The sequence below is a fragment of the Heloderma suspectum genome, chromosome 1 (assembly GCF_057233095.1).
Source record: "Heloderma suspectum isolate Gila_16-S chromosome 1, 16-S_ref, whole genome shotgun sequence".
Taxonomy (NCBI): Eukaryota; Metazoa; Chordata; class Lepidosauria; order Squamata; family Helodermatidae; genus Heloderma; species Heloderma suspectum.
This window is the reverse complement of record NC_139458.1, coordinates 126433116-126455000: the sequence shown is the minus strand read 5'-3', so window position 1 is coordinate 126455000 and position 21885 is coordinate 126433116. Positions and strand designations below refer to the sequence as shown.

At 42.2% G+C, this 21885-nt stretch overlaps 1 protein-coding gene across 1 annotated transcript in view; it reads left to right on the top strand.

Moving 5' to 3' along the window:
• The window catches only part of LOC146357826 (mucin-5AC-like), a 96506-nt gene extending 76985 nt beyond the window's left edge, over positions 1-19521 (top strand). The window contains exons 37-47 of the mRNA XM_084851198.1: positions 1872-1972; positions 3587-3618; positions 4106-4283; positions 5312-5416; positions 6168-6211; positions 7612-7734; positions 7858-7953; positions 9444-9572; positions 11875-11929; positions 12428-12539; positions 18810-19521. Coding sequence (XP_084707324.1) covers positions 1872-1972; positions 3587-3618; positions 4106-4283; positions 5312-5416; positions 6168-6211; positions 7612-7734; positions 7858-7953; positions 9444-9572; positions 11875-11929; positions 12428-12539; positions 18810-18987 — 1153 coding nt within the window. The 3' untranslated portion in view covers positions 18988-19521. The remainder of the gene's footprint in view (positions 1-1871; positions 1973-3586; positions 3619-4105; positions 4284-5311; positions 5417-6167; positions 6212-7611; positions 7735-7857; positions 7954-9443; positions 9573-11874; positions 11930-12427; positions 12540-18809) is intronic.
• Positions 19522-21885: the final 2364 nt, after the last annotated feature.

The window sequence follows — 21885 nt, the reverse complement described above, 5'->3', positions numbered from 1 at the left end:
TATTATCAATATTTATATACCACCTTTTTTGCTTAAAAACCATCAAAGCAGTATACTACAATTTAAAACAATTAAATCTTAACACTTTAAAAAAAACATTTTAAAACAATAAATCATTAAAACAACTACATGATTTAAAAGGCTAGACTAAAAAGATGTGTCTTTGTACCATTTCTAAAAGCCAAAAGAATAAGGGCCATTCGTATTACTTAAGGGAGTGCATTTGAGGTGGGCTAAGGAAATTTTAGAAAATGGTGTTTTAATGTGTAATTTTATTGTTTTTAAACTGTTTGTATTATTGTACATCGCCCAGAGTGGCCGCATGACTGGCCAGATGGGCGATTAAGAAATTTAATAAATAAATAAATAAAAATTCCACAGCTTGGGAGCAACACAGGACAAAGCCCTTTCATGCATTCCCAAGAAATGAGCCTCTGCAGATAATTGTGCCTCTCCTGCAGATCTTAATAACCGGACAGGTTCATAACGAGATAGGCAATCCCTTGGATAGCCAAGCCCAAAGTTGCTTAGGGCTGTTCCAGAGTATTCCCTAATATTTGTAAAATATGGATAATGAGGATAAAATCCATATTTTATCCATAATATAAAATATGGATAAAATATGGATAATATTTGTAAAATATGGATAAAATATGGATAATATGAACCATTCCACGGTTCCAGGAGGGAAAAAAATTTCAGGATCAGAAGAGAACTCCAAGGATTTGCACTAGACTGGAGAGGCAAAATGGCTCGGCCAGCGCCACCGAACTAGTGGAAGTGCTTTGCATTGGAAAGGTATCACATGACTGAAGGGGTCTGTATTAGACTTGAACAATTTACTAATGCGAATTAACAGCAAAGAACAATGGTGCCTATTTCTGGGTTTCCAAACACACTCTGTGCTCAGATCACTATCAGTGCAATTCTATCCATGTCTACTCATAAGTAAGCCCCACTGAGTTCAATGAGCTTATTCCTAGGTATAGGACTGCAACCTATAGCAGGTAAATGACCAAACTCTTAAGTTATGCCTACAGGGAACATGTGTGGTCTACACCCATGAAAATACTGCAGGCACTCGTCTGTATTATATATAAACTTTAACAAGATTGTTTTACTTCCTAATACATTAGTTTTTAGATTTTATGTCTGTCTTTATATATTTTAGTCCACTGCTGTGTTGTTTTGCATTGTATTGTATTGTATTGTATTGTATTATTTTAGTTTTTGTACTGTATTTTCTTTTTAGCTTTTGTAAATCACCCAGAGAACATTTGTTATTGGGTGGATTAACAATGTAATACATACATATGCTTACACTGCAATTATGCACACATACTTGGGAGTAAGTCCCATTGAACTCAATGAAGTTTAACTTCTGAGGAGACATGCATAGGACTGTGTTGATAAGATTACTTTTTCAAAATATTTACCCTAACGTACACTATTGCAGTTAACCTGTTGCCTCTTATTGTGCCTTCCATGGTAACAGGGAACAAGTTGTTTCCCATGCTTATCGGTGCCATTGAAGAACCAAAAACTGTTAAATCTTTTTTTCCTTTTTATGAAAGTGACCATTTTCTTTTGTGCATAAAGAACCCCTTACAAAATATGGTTTTTAAGAGACATTTCTATCTTAAAAAGCACATTTGTGTGTTTCTATGTGCTTATGGCTTTTAAACTTTTTATATTATATTTAATGTTTTGACTTCTGTAAACTGCCCAGAGAGCTTCAGCTATGGGGTGGAATGGAAATGCAATCAAACAAACACACAAACAAATAAATAAATCTCTGTTACAGTGGTGCTATTAAAGCATTTGATTACAAAATTGGAAATATTAATATCCATTAATATTTTTCCTTGCAGACAAGCTAAGGAAGTGAGTGAGCATGTTGCTGAAGGATGCTTTTGCCCGAAGGACAAAATCCTGTTCAACTCATATACTGACATCTGTGTACCGGAATGTGGTGAGTTTCTCTTTTCATAGTGGAACAGTGACAACAAGTTAATCCATGGGCAGGTACAGCATTAAAGGTGGTATGAAGGATCTTTTTTTTTCATATTTGGCAGTTGGGCAAAGCAATCCTATGGTGGAGGGGAAGCTTTTCTTATTTAGTTCTTCTCTCTCTCCCCCTCCCCCTCCATTGACCACAATGGGAAGGAATTAACTACACTAGTTCCAGGGCTGGCATAGTTTCAGGGCCTGTTGGGGGGGGGGGGGTGTCAGGAGAACGAGGGAGCTTAATATCCTGAGATCCTGTGGATCCACAGCCCCCTACCCTGCCCTGCTCCAACATGTCCCTGACACAGCCCATTTTGGTTCCCAGTGCTAGCAGGCCATGGCGCAGTGCTGCATTTTGAAAGGCAGCCACTCATCATGACAGTCCCACTAACCATACCACCAAGAGTCCAAAATTGTGGGCAGCTGTGTTGATCTCTATCAACAAACCAATTCTAGCAGTTTTCATCTCCATAAGGAGCAGGTCTTTTGTAAAGCTCATGGGTCTTAATTGGCCATTCAAACCCAAGCACCTGCCCCCAGATATTTGGTATCATGAAAGGGATAGCCCCCCTCAATAGCCACAAAAATAGTTTGCATTCAACAGGGAACAATATATTTTTGTTGGGAAACTTCATTTACCGCCACCCCAGCTACTCTGAGGATTGCAGTTAAGCTCAGAGGGAACAGGGAATTCTGAGGGGGTGGCATATGACATCAGCATCCCTGCTAATCCAAAAGTGCTGGCATTGCATCCCAGTGAGCCCTGGCTCCACTACACCTTTGCTGGAGGGACAGCAATAGTGGTGGAGCTTTCTGCTGCTGCACCAGGGGAACTCCAGCAGCCCATGTGCCATCCCACCAGTGGGGCTCCCTTTCTGCTGGCAGAGTGGTATTTCCACCACATCCTATAGCCTCTCAGCCCCCACTCCCAGGGAACATAGGATTACACATGGATAACGTCAGCTTTATATACCACCTACTGGTGCTTTTGTAGTTCCATACTGTCAATAGATTGCAAATGGGTGGCCAGCCTGTAGCATGACTGTCCCAAGTGGAATGGACAGGAAGGAGTTGTGGAACCACAAGGCTCCATTTCCCTGCCTTTCTTCTGGGGGTTACACATAAATGCACTTCCTCCTCCATGTGATAAAATCGAGTTTTAGCACAATGTGAAATACAACCACAGAAAGCTAAGCCAGCATTGCTATGCTTGTACCTTGATTTTATCACATGGAGATACTTTTCTTAAAAGAATAACTTAAGAATTACTCTACAGAAATTCATCTTGATGTGACATTCCCTGTATATTCCCTGAACATCTCTTTTTCTGGAGTGGGACAAAAATGTGGACAACTGCTGACAGGAAGTGCCTTCATTAAAAGAAATGCAAATTTGGCCCTTTATTGTACAGAAACTGTCTGTATTGGTAATAAAAAAGCAAATGATTATGGACACAGGGGACCAAAACAGCCATCTTTTTTTTCTTAATCCAAGTCCCTTATGGTTAAGGTTGAGCCAGCTTACATGTATATGGGCTATTTGGGAGCTATATGAATTCTTCTACCTTTATTTCTTTCAGGTTGTGTGGGACCAGATGGCTTGCCGAGACTGGTGAGTATTTCACTGAGAATATTATGCCCAGACTGTCACTGATACATGGGCAACACACATACTCTGCTTGGGTCTCAGAGGAAAACCAACAAGCTATTTGGGGTGGTGATGTGGGGGGCTCGCTGAGGTTCCATGTAGTGCCACTGCTAAACTTACATTTACCAGACACACATCCCCCGAACAGCCTAGGAGGTACTTGAAGCTGATTCATCATAGCTTCCTATAGCTTATCATTTAAGGAGCTCCTGTACCACCAGTTTTAAAAAGTTCTCACCATTACCAAAAATCTCTGAATGTCCCATTCCAAGTTGTAAGGCATAGCTCTGACCCAAAACCTATTGTGTAGTTATGTCTAACATTACAGAAGGCTTAAAGCCAAATAAGTGGTACTTCTTAAGAAAGCTTAAGGCCTAAGTGACAAATAAGCAGATGACAGGTATCACTGTTGTCATAAAGACTTAACTGATTTGGACTTCCTTTTTTACAGCCTGGTACCAAATGGAAGAGCAATTGCCAAGAGTGTTTCTGTGACCCGTTGTCTTTGAGTGTACAGTGTAATCCACAGACATGCGAGAAATCAAAAACACCAGTTTGTGAGAAAGAAGGATACATGGCTGTCCCTGTGCTGACACCGGAAGATCCATGCTGTCCAGAGATTCAATGCAGTATGTATTGTTTATGAATAGCCAATACCAACCATTCATTTTGGCCAAATTCAGCCCTTTGTTATATCGGCACACAGCTTAATCTCCAGAGTCAACTTAAATAAGACATGCCACAGAGGTAGCAAAAAAATAAATGTCCATGAGAAATGTAGGAGGTCTATTTGAAGGTGGAATTCACCCCATCACAAACACTGCTGCAATGAAACAATTTGTGCTGTTATGGTTGCTGTCTCTCACTTTCCCATATAGCAGCCTTTGTCTCTGAAAGCAGAGCCTCCAGAAGCAAAACCTCTTTCCCTACAGAAGACACAGACATTCAGTTATTACACAATTGATGGGTAACACCAGCAGCACCATTCTATACCAGTTTCAGTATCTCTACAGTAATTAACCACACCAAACTAGTTTTTTAAAAATCCTTTTTTTGTCATCACTGCAGGGACTGAAAACAGGATCGAAAGAAAAACATGTTACCAGATCTTAAAATTATTGATATGTATTTTAGTATCTATGTGTCATGTTTTCATAGAAGGCTAGGCCACCCTTTCTTTCATGAGCTGTATGTAATAGTTTTCTCATTAGAATCATTCTGACAGGTGATTGAAAATGAACCGCACTAAAGGCAACTGAACAGGCAAGCCACAGGTGTGATATGCAAAAGCTGCTGCAAAGCATCTCTCTGGGTTCACACCCTGCACACACCACATGCTCAGTTAGGCTGCAATCCTACACACATTTTCTTGAGAGTAAGTCCTTTGAACTCAGCAGGACTCAGGTCTGTGTAAACGTGCTTAAGCTTGGGGGTGTTCATCTGAAAGAGGGAATTTTGAAAGTCTCCTTTTCCTAGCTAACAACTTGATTCAAAGGCTAGTTGTGCCTGGTACGATGTCACCCACCAATTGTGATATTCCACTGGCATTATATGAGTGTTGCCTTAGCATCACAGGAAGATATGCTGGACCAAACGTTTTAAGAATGGGGCGCTAGCCTGCTTATTCAGCTCTTTCTTTTTTCTGATTATTCCGCAGAATGCAATACTAGCATGTGCTCCAACGAGAAGAAATCTTGTGAGCCTGGATACATGTTAGAGTCAGTCCTGTCTGAAGGAGACTGCTGTGTCACATTCACATGTTGTAAGAATTACCCTTCTGACCATTATTACAGGGTTTTCTGAGTGCATGTTCCAAAGAGCACATAGAGTTAAAGAGAGAGAAATAGATGAGAAGTGTAATAACATTACTTAGGATGAACACAGATGTAACAATCTAAGTATAGTGAATGCATTTTTTATGCACATTTGCTGCCATCAAAACATATTCTGGAAAATGAAGACAAATTCCAGCATGTGTGTTCAGACAGCATCCATCTCACTTAAAATGTTACATCAGCCTAGTAGTTAACATGTTGGATTAAGACTGGGGAGACCCAAGGGCAAATCTCTACTCAGCCTCAAAGCTCGCTGAGGCAATCCTATATTCATTTAACTGGGAGTAAACCCCACTGAACTTAGATCTGAGTAGGTATTCATAGGATTCCACTGTGAGTAACCTTAGGCTAGTTACTATCGCTCCTCTTAACCTACCTCACAGAGTTGGTGTGAAGATAAAATGTATGTGGGGGGAGGGGCAGGGTGAAGAACCAGTGCACTGCCTTGAGCTCCCTGGAGGAAAGGCTGTACGTACCAGTAAAATCAAATACACACATGAAGCATCTCCTGCAATTAAATTAATTGCAATTAATTAATGAACTGCAATTAACATGCAATTAAATATAGACAGATTATTTAAAGAGAATAATATCTTTATTATTACATATTGGACAGTTTAAATGTAACCATCTTTTTCACCTCATATTTTTAAAGTAATTGGCTATTTCTGTTTTCAGCACCAGTCCCAGATGTCTGTTTGATCAATGGAACAATTTACACAGTAAGAATGCTAGTATTACCTATATCTTCTGTTCTATGTTAGTTTTTCAATCATAGACAGACATTTTGGTAGCAGACTATGGAATGAATTGCCTAAGGAAATCTGGCTAGTCACTTTCTTGAGTACATTCAGGTGGTAAGTGCAAACAATGTTGTTTGAGCATGCACATATATTTATTTATTTACATACATTTATATCATCCTCTTCGACTCTGAAGTGTTCCGGGAGTAGTTAACTATAATTAAAAGCATCCAAATAAAACAATCAATAAAAACGGTAACACATTAAGAACATCTGCACATATAAGACTTACTCTGGCCCACTTGCATTGGCTGCCTATATGTTTCCAAGCCAGATTCAAGGTGCTAGTTTTAACTTTAAAGCCTTACATGGCTCGGAACCACAATATCTGACAGAGCGCCTCTCCCAGCTTAAACATACCCAGACTCTAAGCTCAACATCTAAGGCCTCCTCTGTGTGCCTACTCCAAGGGAGGCTTGGAAGACAGCAACAAGGGAGAGGGCCTTCTCGGTGGTGGCCCCGCAATTGTGGAATGAACTCCCTGATAAGGCCCGCCTGGTGCCAGCGCTGTTATCTTTTTGGGCCCAGGTCAAGACTTTTCTCTTTTCCCAGGCATTTGGCAGCACGTTATGAGTTTTAAATGACCCTGGATTTGTTTTATGGTTTGGCTGATTGCTCAAAGTTGTTTTTAGATATATGTTGTCTTTGTGTATACTGTCTGTATTTTTTTTATATATTTTAAATCATGTATATTGTACTTTTAATGTTTTAACCTTCGTAAACCACCCAGAGAGCTTTGGCTATGGAGCAGTATAGAAATGTTGTTGTTGTTGTTGTTGTTGTTGTTGTTATCATCATCATAATCAATAATAAAAAAAAATGCAGCAGAACAATCAAACAACAGTGGATGCCAAAATCACAGAAAGCAAACAAGTGACAAACTCATAGGGTTGGATCCAGACATCCCTTGAGTAGAGTTCTGCACATGGGACAATCCCGGTGGCGGGTGACATGGCGGGGAAGACAGAAGGTGATTTTATTGTTCATATTGTTAGTCATGACTAACTAAAGTCCTATTCGTCTCAATGGGTCTACTCTAAGTAGTACTAATATTGGGTACTACCCAATGTGTCTTGGATCCTTAGAAATGAGAGATCAGATCCCTGCTCAGTCCTGAACTCACTGAGTGGCCTTGGATACATCGATTACCATTCCTCATGTGAAATACCACTGGATTTTTTGCGAAGTTAAATGAAGCTAAGAACTGAAAATACTTTCTATGCAAAAAACGTTTAATACGAATTTGATCAGTGGTTCGTAAAGCTGCTATATGCTCACAATTCTGGTAATAATGACTTCTGTTCTCTGACTTTTCCCAGCCTGGAATGACCATTCCTAGGGATCCTTGTGAGACATGTCTCTGCACTTCTGTATCAGATCCAGCGTCCAAGAGAAATATTGTGGAATGTACACCAATTCCATGTGACACTGCTTGCTCAGTGGTACAGACAATTCTTTCTTTCTCTGTTACTGCTTTAAAAAAAAAAACAAAACTGAATTGTTATGGAGGGCTGCCTCTCCCACAGATCCCATTCATTATTAACTCTTTATTATCTACCAAACAGGGTTATGAGTACCAGGTAAAGGCTGGAGAGTGTTGTGGAACATGTGTCCAGGTGGCTTGTATAATCAAACTGAATGGCACCACTGAGGTGCTCAAGGTAATCACGTCTTCCCATTCTTCTTGTACTTTCTTTGCCACCAGACAGCAAAGACTGCAGGCAATGCTAATGTTTAGCAGCTCAAGCCTCTTTACTACATTTATGCTAGCTGACCTTCTTTTCAAACTGTACATTTAGGGTACAATCCTAGGCACATTTAGATAGCAAAGCATCCTACAACTCCCAATATTCCCCAGCCAGCATAACTATGCTGGCTGAGGAATGCTGGGAGTTGTAGGACATTTTGCTGTCTAAATGTGCATAGGATTGCCCACTTAGATGCCTAGACTCTAAATGCGAATTGAGGTGTCCATATAAGCTATTAAAATGTGGATAGGCTAAACTAGCCCTCCCCAACCTGGAGCTCACCAGATACATTGGACTGCAACTCCCATCATCCCCAGACAGCGTGGCCATGCTAGCTGGGCATGGTGGGAGGTGTAGCCCAACACATCTGGAGAGCACCAGGTTGGGGAGGGAAGGCTAAACGGAATAGGCAATTCTGGCAAATTTGAATGATCATGCGATATTACTAAGCATGGCTGTTGCAGTAGCAGCTTTTGACCTGAAAACTGGGAACCTATATAAGGCTTGGCCAGGAGCCAAAAAGGAAGACATGTGGAAATTCTGCAGAACAGGGACTAGTGAGCTCTGTGATACATCGAAAAGGAAATACAGAAACTAGGTGCCAGAAAGAGAGGGAGTCATCTGTAAGAGGCGAAGAGCCTGACCCTACAAATAATCGGAGAGGCCCTAAATGCAGTAGGTTATGTACAATAATAAAGTAAAAGTCAGACAAAAGATATAGACAGTGAGCAACCGCTCTACATCCTGCCCACCCATCATGCTGAGCTGTGAGATTATGGACCACCCTCTCAGTAACTTGTCATGCAGCTAACTCAGGCATGTTCTAAATCATCTCCCTCCCGGGGGTCTCTGGGCCAGTAATCCATAGCCACCCAAAACCAATTATGCAGTTGCATTGTGTTTATAAACACTTGCTTTGGGCCAAATCCAGTGATAGAAGTATAGCCAAATTAGCCCCAGTCAGTGCTTAAATGAAACTCAATAGGACAAGGTAAAAGAGTGGTTCAGTTTTGAATTGATCTAAGAGTGTGTAAAAACAGCCTTAGCCCATAAATGCTCCGAGCTCTCATAATTCCTCATCAGATGTGCTACAAGTTCGAATACCACCTTGGCAATAAAGTGAATGGTGGGGCTGGCCACCCTCTCTCAGCCCAATGTCTCTCTCACATACTGATCCTAAACCCATTTACTTGCATGTAAGTCAAGAGAACCCAGTCCCAATGTTTGGGATTGTAGCTACAGAGTTGCTAAGACACTGGGTGGTTTGGATTAATTGCGACATGCCCTGCGTCACTGAGATGTGGTGATGGTGGGAATTCTAACTAATTAAAATCTTTGGAGTGTACTTGCTATGTTGAAGCTTGCAAATAATAATAATTCCATCTCTCTTTTTTTTATAATAGCCTGGTGATATTTGGTATCCACAAGCTAATAACTGCAGCCAGTACACATGTGAACCAATGAACAATACGCTTGTTCCGGTTAAAGCTGTAAGAACGTGCCCCAAATTCATCCCAGAGGAGTGTGACCCTGTAAGATTTATTTCATTCTTTATTTGAAATCGTGTTGTATTTTATGGTTTTAATTTTTGTGAACCACCCAGAGAGCTTTGGCTATTGGACAGTACAGAAATCATGTAATAAATTAAATAAATAAATAAATAAATAAATAATATAACTGCTCTAGAGCTCTGTTAAACCCAAAACAATATAAAAATGAGTAGCAAGCTGTGCTGACTACTTCCTCTTCACCAATGATAAGACACAGGGTTCGATCTCACTGTTTCAGTGAGCCCCCCAGCACTCCATAGCAGATTTGGAGCGGGGGAGGCATAGAGTTTGCTTCCACTAGCAGTAACATCCCTAAATAGAGTTCTGCTCAGAATGTTCCTACCAGCAGAAGGGGAGAGAGGTAATTTTTTATTATTTCCCCCTCCTCCTGCTCCAGGGGGCCCCCCATCCTCCTGGAGCAGATTTTCAAGGGACATAGGGGGCTGCAGGGGGAGGAGAAATCAAAGACAATTGCTCCTTCCTCATTCCATCTGCAGGATTTGTCCATTGGATCAGAAGCCTTCCATAGACAGGAGGGCGCTTCTGTTTCTGGAAGGCAAAGTCTGGATCCAATCCATAGTGAAAATATGTGAAAGAAGTGCTCCAGAAGAGGCATTCTGCTACCTCCCAATCAGAAACCACACCTCAGGAATTCCAAGTGATGTGTAATACAATAGGTGCAAGAACTGTATTGTGTGCAATGGTCTAACTCAGGATAAGCTTCTTACAATCTTATTTATTTGTTTATTTATTTATTTATTTTACTTATTTATTTTAAAAAATTCTTGACCACCTTTCAGGACAGAAGCCCTCCCAAGGTGGCTCACAGCAATAAAATACATAAAAACAGTTAAAATATTAAAAGCAATAAAAACATAAGGACAATGAAATAGTAAATAAAACCAACAATAAAAGCCGACAATAAAACCAACAATAATTGAGTAGTATCTCTCTTGTGATACTGCTGGAAGAAATAATCCTCCTTTCAGGAAGAACATTGGCCTCTCCTTATATTCTTTTTAAGTGCTATGCTTATCCACAACTTCCTTGAGATCTTAGCATATACTGGCAGTATTTATTATCTGTTTATATATTATTTAAAATATGTTTATTCTGCCCTTCATCTTACAATACCAGGGTGGTATGCAAAATGTAATAAAATCCTAATAGAATATACAATAAAACAGCAGCAGCATCTACAGCAGTAAAAGTCAGGAAATACATAAAATAGCTCCCATCGACCACCTTAATAAACCACTTTAAATAAAATGCCTAGGCAAACAAATAGGTTTTGACCTGGCACTGAAAAGAATACCATGTCAGCGCCAGTCACACCTCCATGGGGAAGGAGTTCCACAATGCTGGTGCCAAAACAGAGAAGACCCTCCTTCTTGCCACATAAAGTACCTATGTTACTTGGAAAAGAGCCTCCTTTGATGAACTTAAAGCAAGGGCAGGCTGGCATAGGGAAAGGCACTCCTGCACATATTTGTGTCCTAAGCTATTTAAGGCTTTATATGTTTAATTAATAAGCTTTTTTGAGGCTTAAAAGGTTTAATTGAGAGCCAGTGTGGTGTAGTTTTTTAAATTTTAAAAAACACTGTGATAGGCTATGTAAATGTTTACGTAGCCTATCATGGCTGATTAAAAAAAAACAAAAACGCGCATACGCAAATGGCGGCGCCCATGGGCGCTGCCATTTGCGTCCCTTATTTTGGCACGTCTTAGTCTACGTAAACATTTAAAAATTTTACGTAAACGTAAACATTTTACGTAGCCTATCACGGCTGACTGCAGGGACGCAAACGGCGGCGGCTATGACCGCCGCCATTTGCGTCCCTGCTAGCCAGCGGCCGGATGTCCGGCCACTGGCGGAGCCGGCCGGCGGCTCCGCAGAATCCCTGCAGAGCGGAGCCGGCCAGCCAGGATTCGGGGCGGGGGAGGGACGGAGCGCCTCCCCCCCCGGCCAGAATTTCGGGGAGAGGGACGGAGCGCCTCCCCCCCAACATCAGCATAATCCGCGAACAGGTCAGTGACTTTCGTTCATCCCTAGATCAGGGCTTTAAGGTGCAATTCTATAACAGAAAAAAGTCCTACAACTCCCAGCATTCTCCAGCCAGACATTTTTAAATGTCTAAGCATGCATAGGATTGTGCCCTTAAGCATTTATTATGTACCCAATTGTAGGGCAGTTTTTAGGCTATGGGTACATTGTAAACTCAGTCCAAGAATATTCCTGCCTTTGCACCCAGCAATAGTGATTTTCTTTGTTTCTGTTCCAAAGGATGAGATTGAATTGACTCCTGATGGCTGCTGCAAAGTATGCAAATCTAAACAGCGTAAGTGCAATATCTGCCTATCAACAAAAAGGAGTGGTTATTGGGATGTATTACAAGGAGTGGCTGCATAATTCTCTGCTTAGGTCCAAGCCCAACTTTATCCACTTAGGTTGAGAACTAACCCTTTTCATCCAACCCTTGTATATTATTTGGGATGGAAAGAAGTGTCTTCTGAGAGCCTCTGCTTTGTTTTGTTTAGTTTCCCTTTGCTGAAACCTTCACATTGCATGATTGACTCTTTCTAAGCAGGGCAGCGGAACGTAGTTGCTAAAAAAAAAAAATCCCCAAGAAGCTTCCCTTAACTAACACTTAGTTGGAATGCTACCTATTACTGAAGATGTAAGGGTGAGAAATGAATGCCTGTGTATATCTCTTTTTATCTGTAGTTCATCCATTGCTATACCCACAGCAGTGAATATGAAGACAAGATGTGATGTCTGTGTCTGTCTGTCTGTCTGTCTGTCTATCTATTTATTTATTTCTCCTTTCATTTTTCAGTAGAAAACTGCAAGGTTCACAGGAATCAAACTCTTATCCGTCACAATGAATGCATATCTTCTGAACTTGTAGAACTGACCTACTGTGAAGGGGCTTGTCCAAGTTCTTCAGTGTAAGTGACAAGAACCTGAGTAATGCTCTCGCTTATCCCGTTATCCACTTCCTAATGAGATATTCAAGTGGTTCCAGGCTCAGAATTACCTAGGTCCTCCCAGTGAGCTTCACGTGCATTTGAAGCACGAGCACTCCCATAGTGTTGATTTCTGTATCTGATTACATGGGCTGATATAAGGGGCTCCTGATTACACTCTGCTACTCTAGCAGTTCTATTTATTATCTCACTCCAATTTACTGCTCGACACAAAATATAACACGATGTTCCTAATGTCAAAAGTCAGATTCAGAGAGAGAATCATCACCAGAGCTGCACGGTAAAGTATTGTGCATATGATTGATTCCCTTGTGTATTTCATTGCCAAACAGAGCACAAAAGACTATGTTCCTGATTCTACTGTTTACACAACTCTATACTTTAGAACCCCTCCATGGATCACTGCCTTGTGGCGAGGGGCTTGCGTAACTCAGTGAAGCCATAAGCTATGCCATGCAGGGCCACCCAAGATGGACAGGTCATGGCAGAGAGTTCTGACAAAATGTGGTCCACTGGAGAAGGAAATGGCAACCCACTCCAGTATTCCTGCCAAGAAAACCCCATGGAACGTATCACAAGGCTAAAAGTTATGATGCCGGAAGATGAGCCCCTCAGGTCAGAAGGTGTCCAATATACCACTGGGGAAGAGCAGATGGTATTTCCAAGTAGCGCCAGAAAGAGTGAAGCGGCTGGGCCAAAGCTGAAAGGACACTCAGCTGTGGATGTGTCTGGTGGTGAAAAGAAAATCCGATGCTGTAAAGAACAATATTGTTTAGGAACCTGGAATGTAAGATCAATGAATCAAGGTAAGCTGGAGGTGGTCAAACATGAGATGGCAAGATTGAACATCGACATCTTGGGAATCAGAGAACTAAAATGGACAAACATGGGTGAATTTAATTCAGGTGACCATCGTATCTACTACTGTGGGCAAGAATCCCTTAGAAGAAATGGAGTAGCACTCATAGTCAATAAAAGGGTGGGGAAAGCAGTACTGGGGTACAATCCCAAAAACAATAGAATGATCTCAGTACGAATCCAAGGCAAACCATTCAACATCACAGTAATTCAAGTCTATGCCCCAACCACTGAGGCCGAAGAAGCTGAGGTTGATCAGTTCTATGAAGACCTACAACACCTTCTAGAACTAACACCAAAAAAAGATGTCCTTTTCATCATAGGGGATTGGAATGCCAAAGTAGGAAGTCAAGAAATCACCAGGATAACAGGCAGGCATGGCCTTGGTGTACAAAATGAAGCAGGACAAAGGCTAATAGGACACGCTGATCATAGCAAAAACCCTTTTCCAACAGCGCAAGAGGCGACTCTACACAGGGACATCACCAGATGGTCAATATCGAAATCAGATGGATTATGTCCTTTGCAGCCAAAGATGGAGAAGTTCTATACAGTCAGTAAAAACAAGACCTGGAGCTGACTGTGGCTCAGATCATGAGCTTCTTCTTGCAAAATTTCGGCTTAAATTGAAGAATGTAGGGAAAACCACTAAACCATTCAGGTATGACCTAAATCATATCCCTTATGAATATACAGTGGAGGTGAGGAATAGATTTAAGGGATTAGACCTGATAGACAGAGTGACTGAGGAACTATGGACGGAGGTCCGTAACATTGTTCAGGAGGCAGCAACTCAATCCATCCCAAAGAAACAGAAATGCAAGAAAGCCAAGTGGCTGTCTGATGAGGCTTTACAAGTAGCTGAGGAAAGAAGGGAAGCGAAAAGCAAGGGAGAAAGGGGAAGATATATCCAACTGAATGCAGAGTTCCAGAGAATAGCAAGGAGAGACAAGAAGGCCTTCTTAAATGAACAATGCAAAGCAATCGAGGAAAACAATAGAATGGGAAAGACTAGAGATCTCTTCAAGAAAATCGGAGATCTCAAGGGAACGTTTTGTGCAAAGACGGGCATGATAAAGGGCAAAGAAGGCAGGAAGCAGATGAGATTAAGAAGAGGTGGCAAGAATACACAGAAGAACTCTACAGGAAAGATCTGAATGTCCCTGATAGCCATGATAGTGCAGGGCACTGAACTTGAGCTGGACATCCTCGAGAGTGAAGTCAAGTGGGCCTTAGGAAGCATTACTAACAACAAAGCTAGCGGATATGACAGTATTCCAGCTGAGCTATTTAAAATCCTAAAGGATGATGCTGTTACAGTGCTGCACTCAATATGCCAACAAATTCGGAACACTCTGTCAGGGTGGACACTGAGCCCATAGAATCCCAGAGTAGTTCTGATTCTGAGGAAGAGCAGTCGCTCCTGGGAGAGGAGCGCGCTCCTCTTTCCCAGGACCAACAGCTGACGGAGATTCTTCCCACCAGCATTCCTAGTTTAGTTAGCAGTCCAGGGAGTGACCAAGCACAGACAGCAGACTTGGTGGATGCGCGACGAAGATGCAGAGAGCGGCGCCCGATGGAGGGCACGGAAAGGAGGCGTAGTGCCAGGTTGGCGCGCAAACAACGGCTGCGCCCAGCGGATCCAAGGGAAAAGGGGAGGGACTCTCCCTAGTCCTTAAGTTCATGGGTCTGCCAGTAATTCCCTTTCAAACGGGGACCAACTGTTCCAACTTAGGGCATAGGTGCTGTGCTGCTCAGATCTAGTTGCAATCGGTATAGTTGTTAAGTTGTAAAAGAAGAATAAAGCTTTGAAAGGAATTCCTTTCTCTGTGTCTGGACTTGGCTACTGGATTAGACTGAGAGAAGCCTCCAAGGAGCCCTTGACACACTCAACAGTGGCCACAAGACTGGAAAAGGTCAGTTTACATTCCAATTCCAAAGAAGGGCAATGCCAAAGAGTGTTCAAACTACTGCACAATTGCGCTCATTTCACATGCCAGCAAGGTGATGCTCAAAATCCTACAAGCTAGGCTTCAGCAGTATGTGAACCGAGAACTACCGGAAGTACACGCGGGGTTTCAAAGAGGCAGAGGAACTAGAGATCAAATCGCCAACATTCGCTGCATCATGGAGAAAGCAAGAGAATTCCAGAACAACGTCTATTTCTGCTTCATTGACTACGCTAAAGCCTTTGATTGTGTGGATCACAACAAACTGTGGCAAATTCTGAAAGACATGGGAGTACCAGACCATCTTACCTGTCTCCTGAGAAACCTGTACAAGGGTCAAGAAGCAACAGTAAGAACCAGACATGGAACAACCGATTGGTTCAAAACTGGGAAAAGAGTACGACAAGGCTGCATATTGTCGCCCTGCTTATTTAACTTATATGCAGAGTACATCATGAGAAACATCAGGTTGGGTGAATCACAGGTCGGAATTAAGATTGCCAGGAGAATTATCAACAACCTCAGATACGCAGACGATACCACCCTAATGGCAGAAAGCGAAGAGGATCTAAAGAGCCTCTTGTTGAGGGTGAAAGTGGAGAGTGCAAAAGCTGGTTTGAAACTCAACATTACAAAAACGAAGATCATGGCATCTGGCCCCATCACTTCCTGGCATATAGAAAGGGAAGAAATGGAAGCAGTGACAGATTTTATTTTCTTGGGCTCCAAGATCACTGCAGACAGTGACTGTAGCCATGAAATTAAAAGATGCTTGCTCCTTGTAGGGATGTACGAAAGTCACTTACCTTTTCGAAGGGTGACATTCGTGGTGGTGGGGAGGTGCTCCGTCCCTCCCCCCGAAATTCTGGCCAGGGGGGTAGGCACTCCATCCGTCCCCACCGAAATTCTTGCCGGCCGGTTCCACTCCGCAGGGATTCTGCGGAGCTGCCAGCCGGCTCCGCCAGCGGCCGGACATCTGGCCGCTGGCTAGCAGGGACGCACATGGCGGCAGCCATAGCCGCTGCCATTTGTGTCTCTGCAGTCAGCCGTGATAGGCTACGTAAATGTTTACGTAGCCTATCACGGCTGATTTAAAAAAAAAAAAAACGCGCATATGCAAATGGCGGCTTTTGCGTTCCTTATTTTGGCATGTCTTAGTCTACGTAAACATTTAAACAGCTGCTGCCATTTGCGTCCCTGCAGTCAGCCGTGATAGGCTACGTTAACGTTTACGTAGCCTATCTCAGCTGATTTAAAAGAAAAAAAAACGCGCATACGCCATAGCTGCTGCCGTTTGCGTCCCTGCAGTCAGCCGTGATAGGCTACGTTAACATTTACGTAGCCTATCACGGCTGATTTAAAAGAAAAAAACCGCGCATACGCAAATGGCGGCGCCCATGGGTGCCGCCATTTGCGTTGGCACCTCTTAGTCTACGTAAACATTTACGTAGACTAAGACGGCGAAAATAAGGGGAACGCAAATAGCGTAGCGTCTACACTATTTGCGATCCCCTTATTTTCGCCATCTTAGTCTACGTAAATGTTTACGTAGACTAAGAGGTGCCAAAATAAGGAACGCAAATGGCGGCACCCATGGGCGCCGCCATTTGCATATGCGCGTTTTTTTTCTTTTAAATCAGCCGTGATAGGCTACGTAAATGTTAACGTAGCCTATCACGGCTGACTGCAGGGATGCAAACGGCAGCAGCTATGGCGTATGCGCGTTTTTTTTTCTTTTAAATCAGCCGTGATAGGCTACGTAAACGTTAATGTAGCCTATCATGGCTGACTGCAGGGACGCAAACGGCAGCAGCTATGGCGTATGCGCGTTTTTTAAAAAAAATCAGCCGTGATAGGCTACATAAACATTTACGTAGCCTATCACGGTGTTTTTTAAAAATCTAGCCGTGATAGGCTACGTAAATCTTTACGTAGCCTATCACGTTTTTTTGTTTTTTTAAAAAAAAAACTTGAAATGGTGCTGCCGCCGCCGCCAGGAAGATCCGCCCAAGGTAAGTCCCGTCCCAGGGGTGGCGGGGGGGGGGTGGCAGACCATTCCACCACTGATTTCGGGGGGCCGAATGCGCTGGCATTCGGCCTCCCCGAGATTCGTGGTGAAATTCTCTGACATCCCTAGCTCCTTGGGAGGAAAGCTATGGCAAACCTAGACAGCAAAGTAAGAAGCAGAGACATCACCTTGCCGATAAGTCCATATAATCAAAGCTATGGTTTTCCCAGTAGTAATGTATGGCTGTGAGAGCTGGACTAAAAGGAAGGCTGAGCGCCGAAGAATTGATGCTTTCGAACTGTGGTGCTGGAGAAGACTCTTATGAGTCCCCTGGACTGCAAGGAGGTCAAATCAGTCCATCCTAAAGGAAATCAACCCTGACTGCTCATTGGAAGTACAGATACTGAAACTGAAGCTCAAATATTTTGGCCACCTAATGAGAAGAGAAAAGTCACTGGAAAAGCCCCTGATGCTGGGAAAGATTGAAGGCAAAAGGAGAAGGGAACGGCAGAGGATGAGATGGCTAGACAGCATCACCGATGCAATGAATATGAACTTGAGCACACTCTGGGAGAGCGCGGAGGACAGGAAGGCCTAGTGTGCTATGGTCCATGGGGTCACGAAGAGTCGGACATGACTTAACAACTGAACAACAACAACATACTTTAGAAATATTGCTGTATTCTATTACTCTTCTACATTTGGGGTAAATTGTACTGATTCTATTATGATGTATCCTAGATGATAGAAGAGAAATGAGGATGCAACAATGTTGTAATAATTCTTATGAAAAGACAAGTTGTATGTGGATTGGACCACTCCTCCAATTTAGAGGCTTTCACATTCAGGTACACTAATGTCAAGCATCAGAACCCACAAGGTACATTGTTCACATTCACATAACATACTGATCTCCTATTCATCCACATGGCAGAACTGCAGAATTCTGGACTGGTTCTTCAGTCTACTCACAGCAATGTGTGATGTTGGAGTTTCAAATTCAATACATACATAGCCTTTATTTCCTCAGGAACACTTCCCCTTCCTATACTGCTTCTGGTTTGAAACTAAAGCTCAGATCATGAGTAAGGGAAGCTTTCTTTGTAGATATATCCCTCTAGGGTGCTTTGCTTTTGTCCTCAGTCTGGTAAGCAGGTTGAGGACTGCCTTGTTCATTAAACTAGAAATATGAATAGATGATTTGAACACACATGCTAATAACATCAAAATGCCTTTTGAAAACAGCACATCACCTAAGCCTGCTTCCACTAGCATTTAGAGAAGGGAGGTTTTTGCCTCTGGTATCATTAGGATCTCGTAAATCTAAGCTGGGAATAGTGAGGTCCAGCAGTGAGCCTGTGCGGCACAATGACATTTTATGGAATGCATCTAACTCAATTTATTTTGTCTGGACAGGTATTCCAGTGAGGCAAAGGCAATGCAGCACATGTGTGCCTGCTGCCAGGAGCTCAATAGCCACAGGCAAGAGGTGACCTTGACATGCCAAGATGGCAAAAGCATCAATTATGAATACATCTATGTGGACAAGTGTCAGTGCGAGGCTGGATGCATCCCACAAGCCACAATTAGATAAGGGAAGGGAAGAAGAATATGCATTTGTCCCCGGATAAAGAACCCAACAAGCTCCAATGCAGCTACAGTCAGCCACCATTTAATGCTACTTCATATCTCTTACTGTGTCCCTGGAAAAAACAAATAGTGGCCCTTTCCGTGGGCAGCTGCCTAACCAAGTTAATGTCCTCTTTCCTGTATGAGAATTTACAGTCATTCTGGCTAGCTATCTACAAAAGAAGACCATTTAGAAGACTCTTTAAGGGTCCCTAAAAAGACAATAAAACGATGATAAAATGATGTAAAACATTTTAATGTAGAAAACTAAACTGTTGTTCTTACATGTTCTCTGTTTTTTGCTGTTTATTTTTGGCTGCTATCCTTTAAACTACTGAGCATCATTTTCTGCAGGCACAATCTTCTGTATAGTGTCAACAGTCATCTGAGTGTGGCAAAGATAAATCTGTTTCCCCATTCTGTTTCTTAAGATTAATAAAAAAATAAGCAAGTTCCAACATTGACAGCTGCTATTTTTATTCACTGAACATTGGCATCCCTCAAGTCAAATCATCACACTATGCTACATTTTTACTGTTTTGAGATCCAGGAAATATTATTTGTGATCTAAATGGATGTTTCTTCTTCCTTACGGCAAGGTGCAATGCAGTGCTAAAGCTCCCTTACTTTGAGCAGCAAGTGAAAATTACTTATTATGGGCTGGATTCGGACTTAGCCATGATTAGAGTAGACCAACTGAAATAAAAGGAATTGAAGTTAGTTATTTTTATACCATTCTTCAATCATATTCCCAGGGCAAGAAAGACTAAAATGTAAATACAAATAAGACATAATGAACTAAAAGGCTACAAGATCACAAAAACAGCATAAAACAGTCAGCAAGATTAAAATGGTATCTAAAAAGCTTGGGAAAATTAAAAGGTCTTTGCCTGGTGCTGAAAAGACAATAAGGTGGGTGCCAGATGAGCCTCTGTGAGGACAGTGTTTTGCAACTGGGGCACCGTCACTGAGACATAGCCACCCACCTTACCTTAGATGGTGGGGGCTCTTGTAGGAGGCTCTCCACTAAAGATTTTAACACTTAGAATGATAGAATAGTAGGGTTGGAAGGAGCCTATTGATTTGTGTTCTGACCACCTTTCATGTCTAGCTGCTGAACAACTGTAGGCCATGGCCTATTCCTTTTATCAAAGGGCTCTTTGAGCCAGGATATATGAAGGGTATGGATTTAGAGTGGCACATGGCAGCTAACTGCAGATGAATGTTTTGCCACATGGAGGCAGCTCACACAGCGAATGCGTTAAAGCACCATCATCTACAGAACATCATCAGCCCTTTTTGCTGTTGTTGTTCAGAGGGGCTACTGATATGTACAACCTAGTTCCCTAACTGCAATGGATTTCCCTTGGCTTTTTCTGTGACATTCCTTCTTGCCATCAGAGAACAGCAGTAGCTAAAAATAGCACATGATCTGGTCATAAAGATCTAAAGTCCATCTGTAACTCTACTGCATTTCACTAGTGCCAACACAATTATGTCGAGGAATAAGGGGTGTGAGCAAAATCATTCCGATGTGCCCTCTTCTCTTCCCCAGTGCAATCAGGCTCTCAAAAGCCTGTCTAACAGCTGCTTGGCAGACTGGAAAGCCAATTGTGCTGGGGAAGAAGACATGCCAGGAGAGATCCATGCCCCCTTCCCCAGCATAATCACACTCCGGATAGCCCACCAAACCAGAGAAGGGTTCTCCAACATAGCTTTTTAACTTGGGAGAGTGTCAATACCTTTGAAGACTGAAAGTATGGAAATCACACTGAAAGGATTTAGAATGAATTGCAAGTTCCATCCACCTTCCTCCTAGCAGAGACTATATGAACACAGGGACAGTGAAAACAACAATATATTTATTAGAACAAACCAGAAATCACAAAGTGTTGCACACCATCCCTTTTTGACAGAGGATACAAGGGGGGCATTCTTCTTGGGAGCATCCAAGAAACAAAAGTTGCTGTGTTCTGGCATTCTGTATTGCTGCAAGTTGGAGGGTGTTTTTATGGAGATACAGGGACAATGCATCCCTTGTGACCCTTCTGTTTGCTCCCAACCAACAGCGTTGTTAAACTGCATTAATTAAGCTCTTCTGATTTTCTCAGCTGGCATGGCTGCTGTGTCTGGTGAGAGGTGGTGCCAGTAGCAAACCTTCGGTCTGAAAACCTGATCCTGGAATTCAGTCTTGGACCGAGCAAGTATGTGTGCGTTCTTCGTTAGGTCATGGAGAAATACATAGGGTCACTCCTGCCTGTAAAAGGGCATCTATACTGTATTACATGAGGCTATGACCTGAACTCTACAGCATGATGTAGGCATGTAGCTCTCTTTTTAGCCAGCATGATGAACAATACTGTTGAAATTCTGAATGCCCAATAAATCATTCTTCCTTTTTCTTCCAAAGATAACTGATACTATTTTGAGCTGTTTCTCTACATTTTCATGTTATTTTCAGCAAAGAACTATAAAAACCATCAACAAAAGTATTTAACGCAGAATTCAAACTTCTGCCCACAAGCTGTTTTATCATAGAGGTTTTATGAAATTTAGACACCAAGGATGCTGAACTTCCTGGAGAGAGAAAATCTGACCATTTCAGGATGAACACGCCCTAAACTTCTGCAGTCATGGTAAATAGGACAAAGGTTTACCATCACCAATTATGCTTCAGGGCATGAGCAGATTTCTCACTTCAGCTGCCAAATATTCATTTAAGGACTGAGGACTTATCCTGCCAATTTGAACCTATGAGATCTCTGACAGATGCAGGACAGAAGGCAACCCAAGCTATTCTTGTTTTCTGGTACAGGAACCCATTTTATTTTAGTTTGATCACATTTAAAAGTGGGCAAGAGAA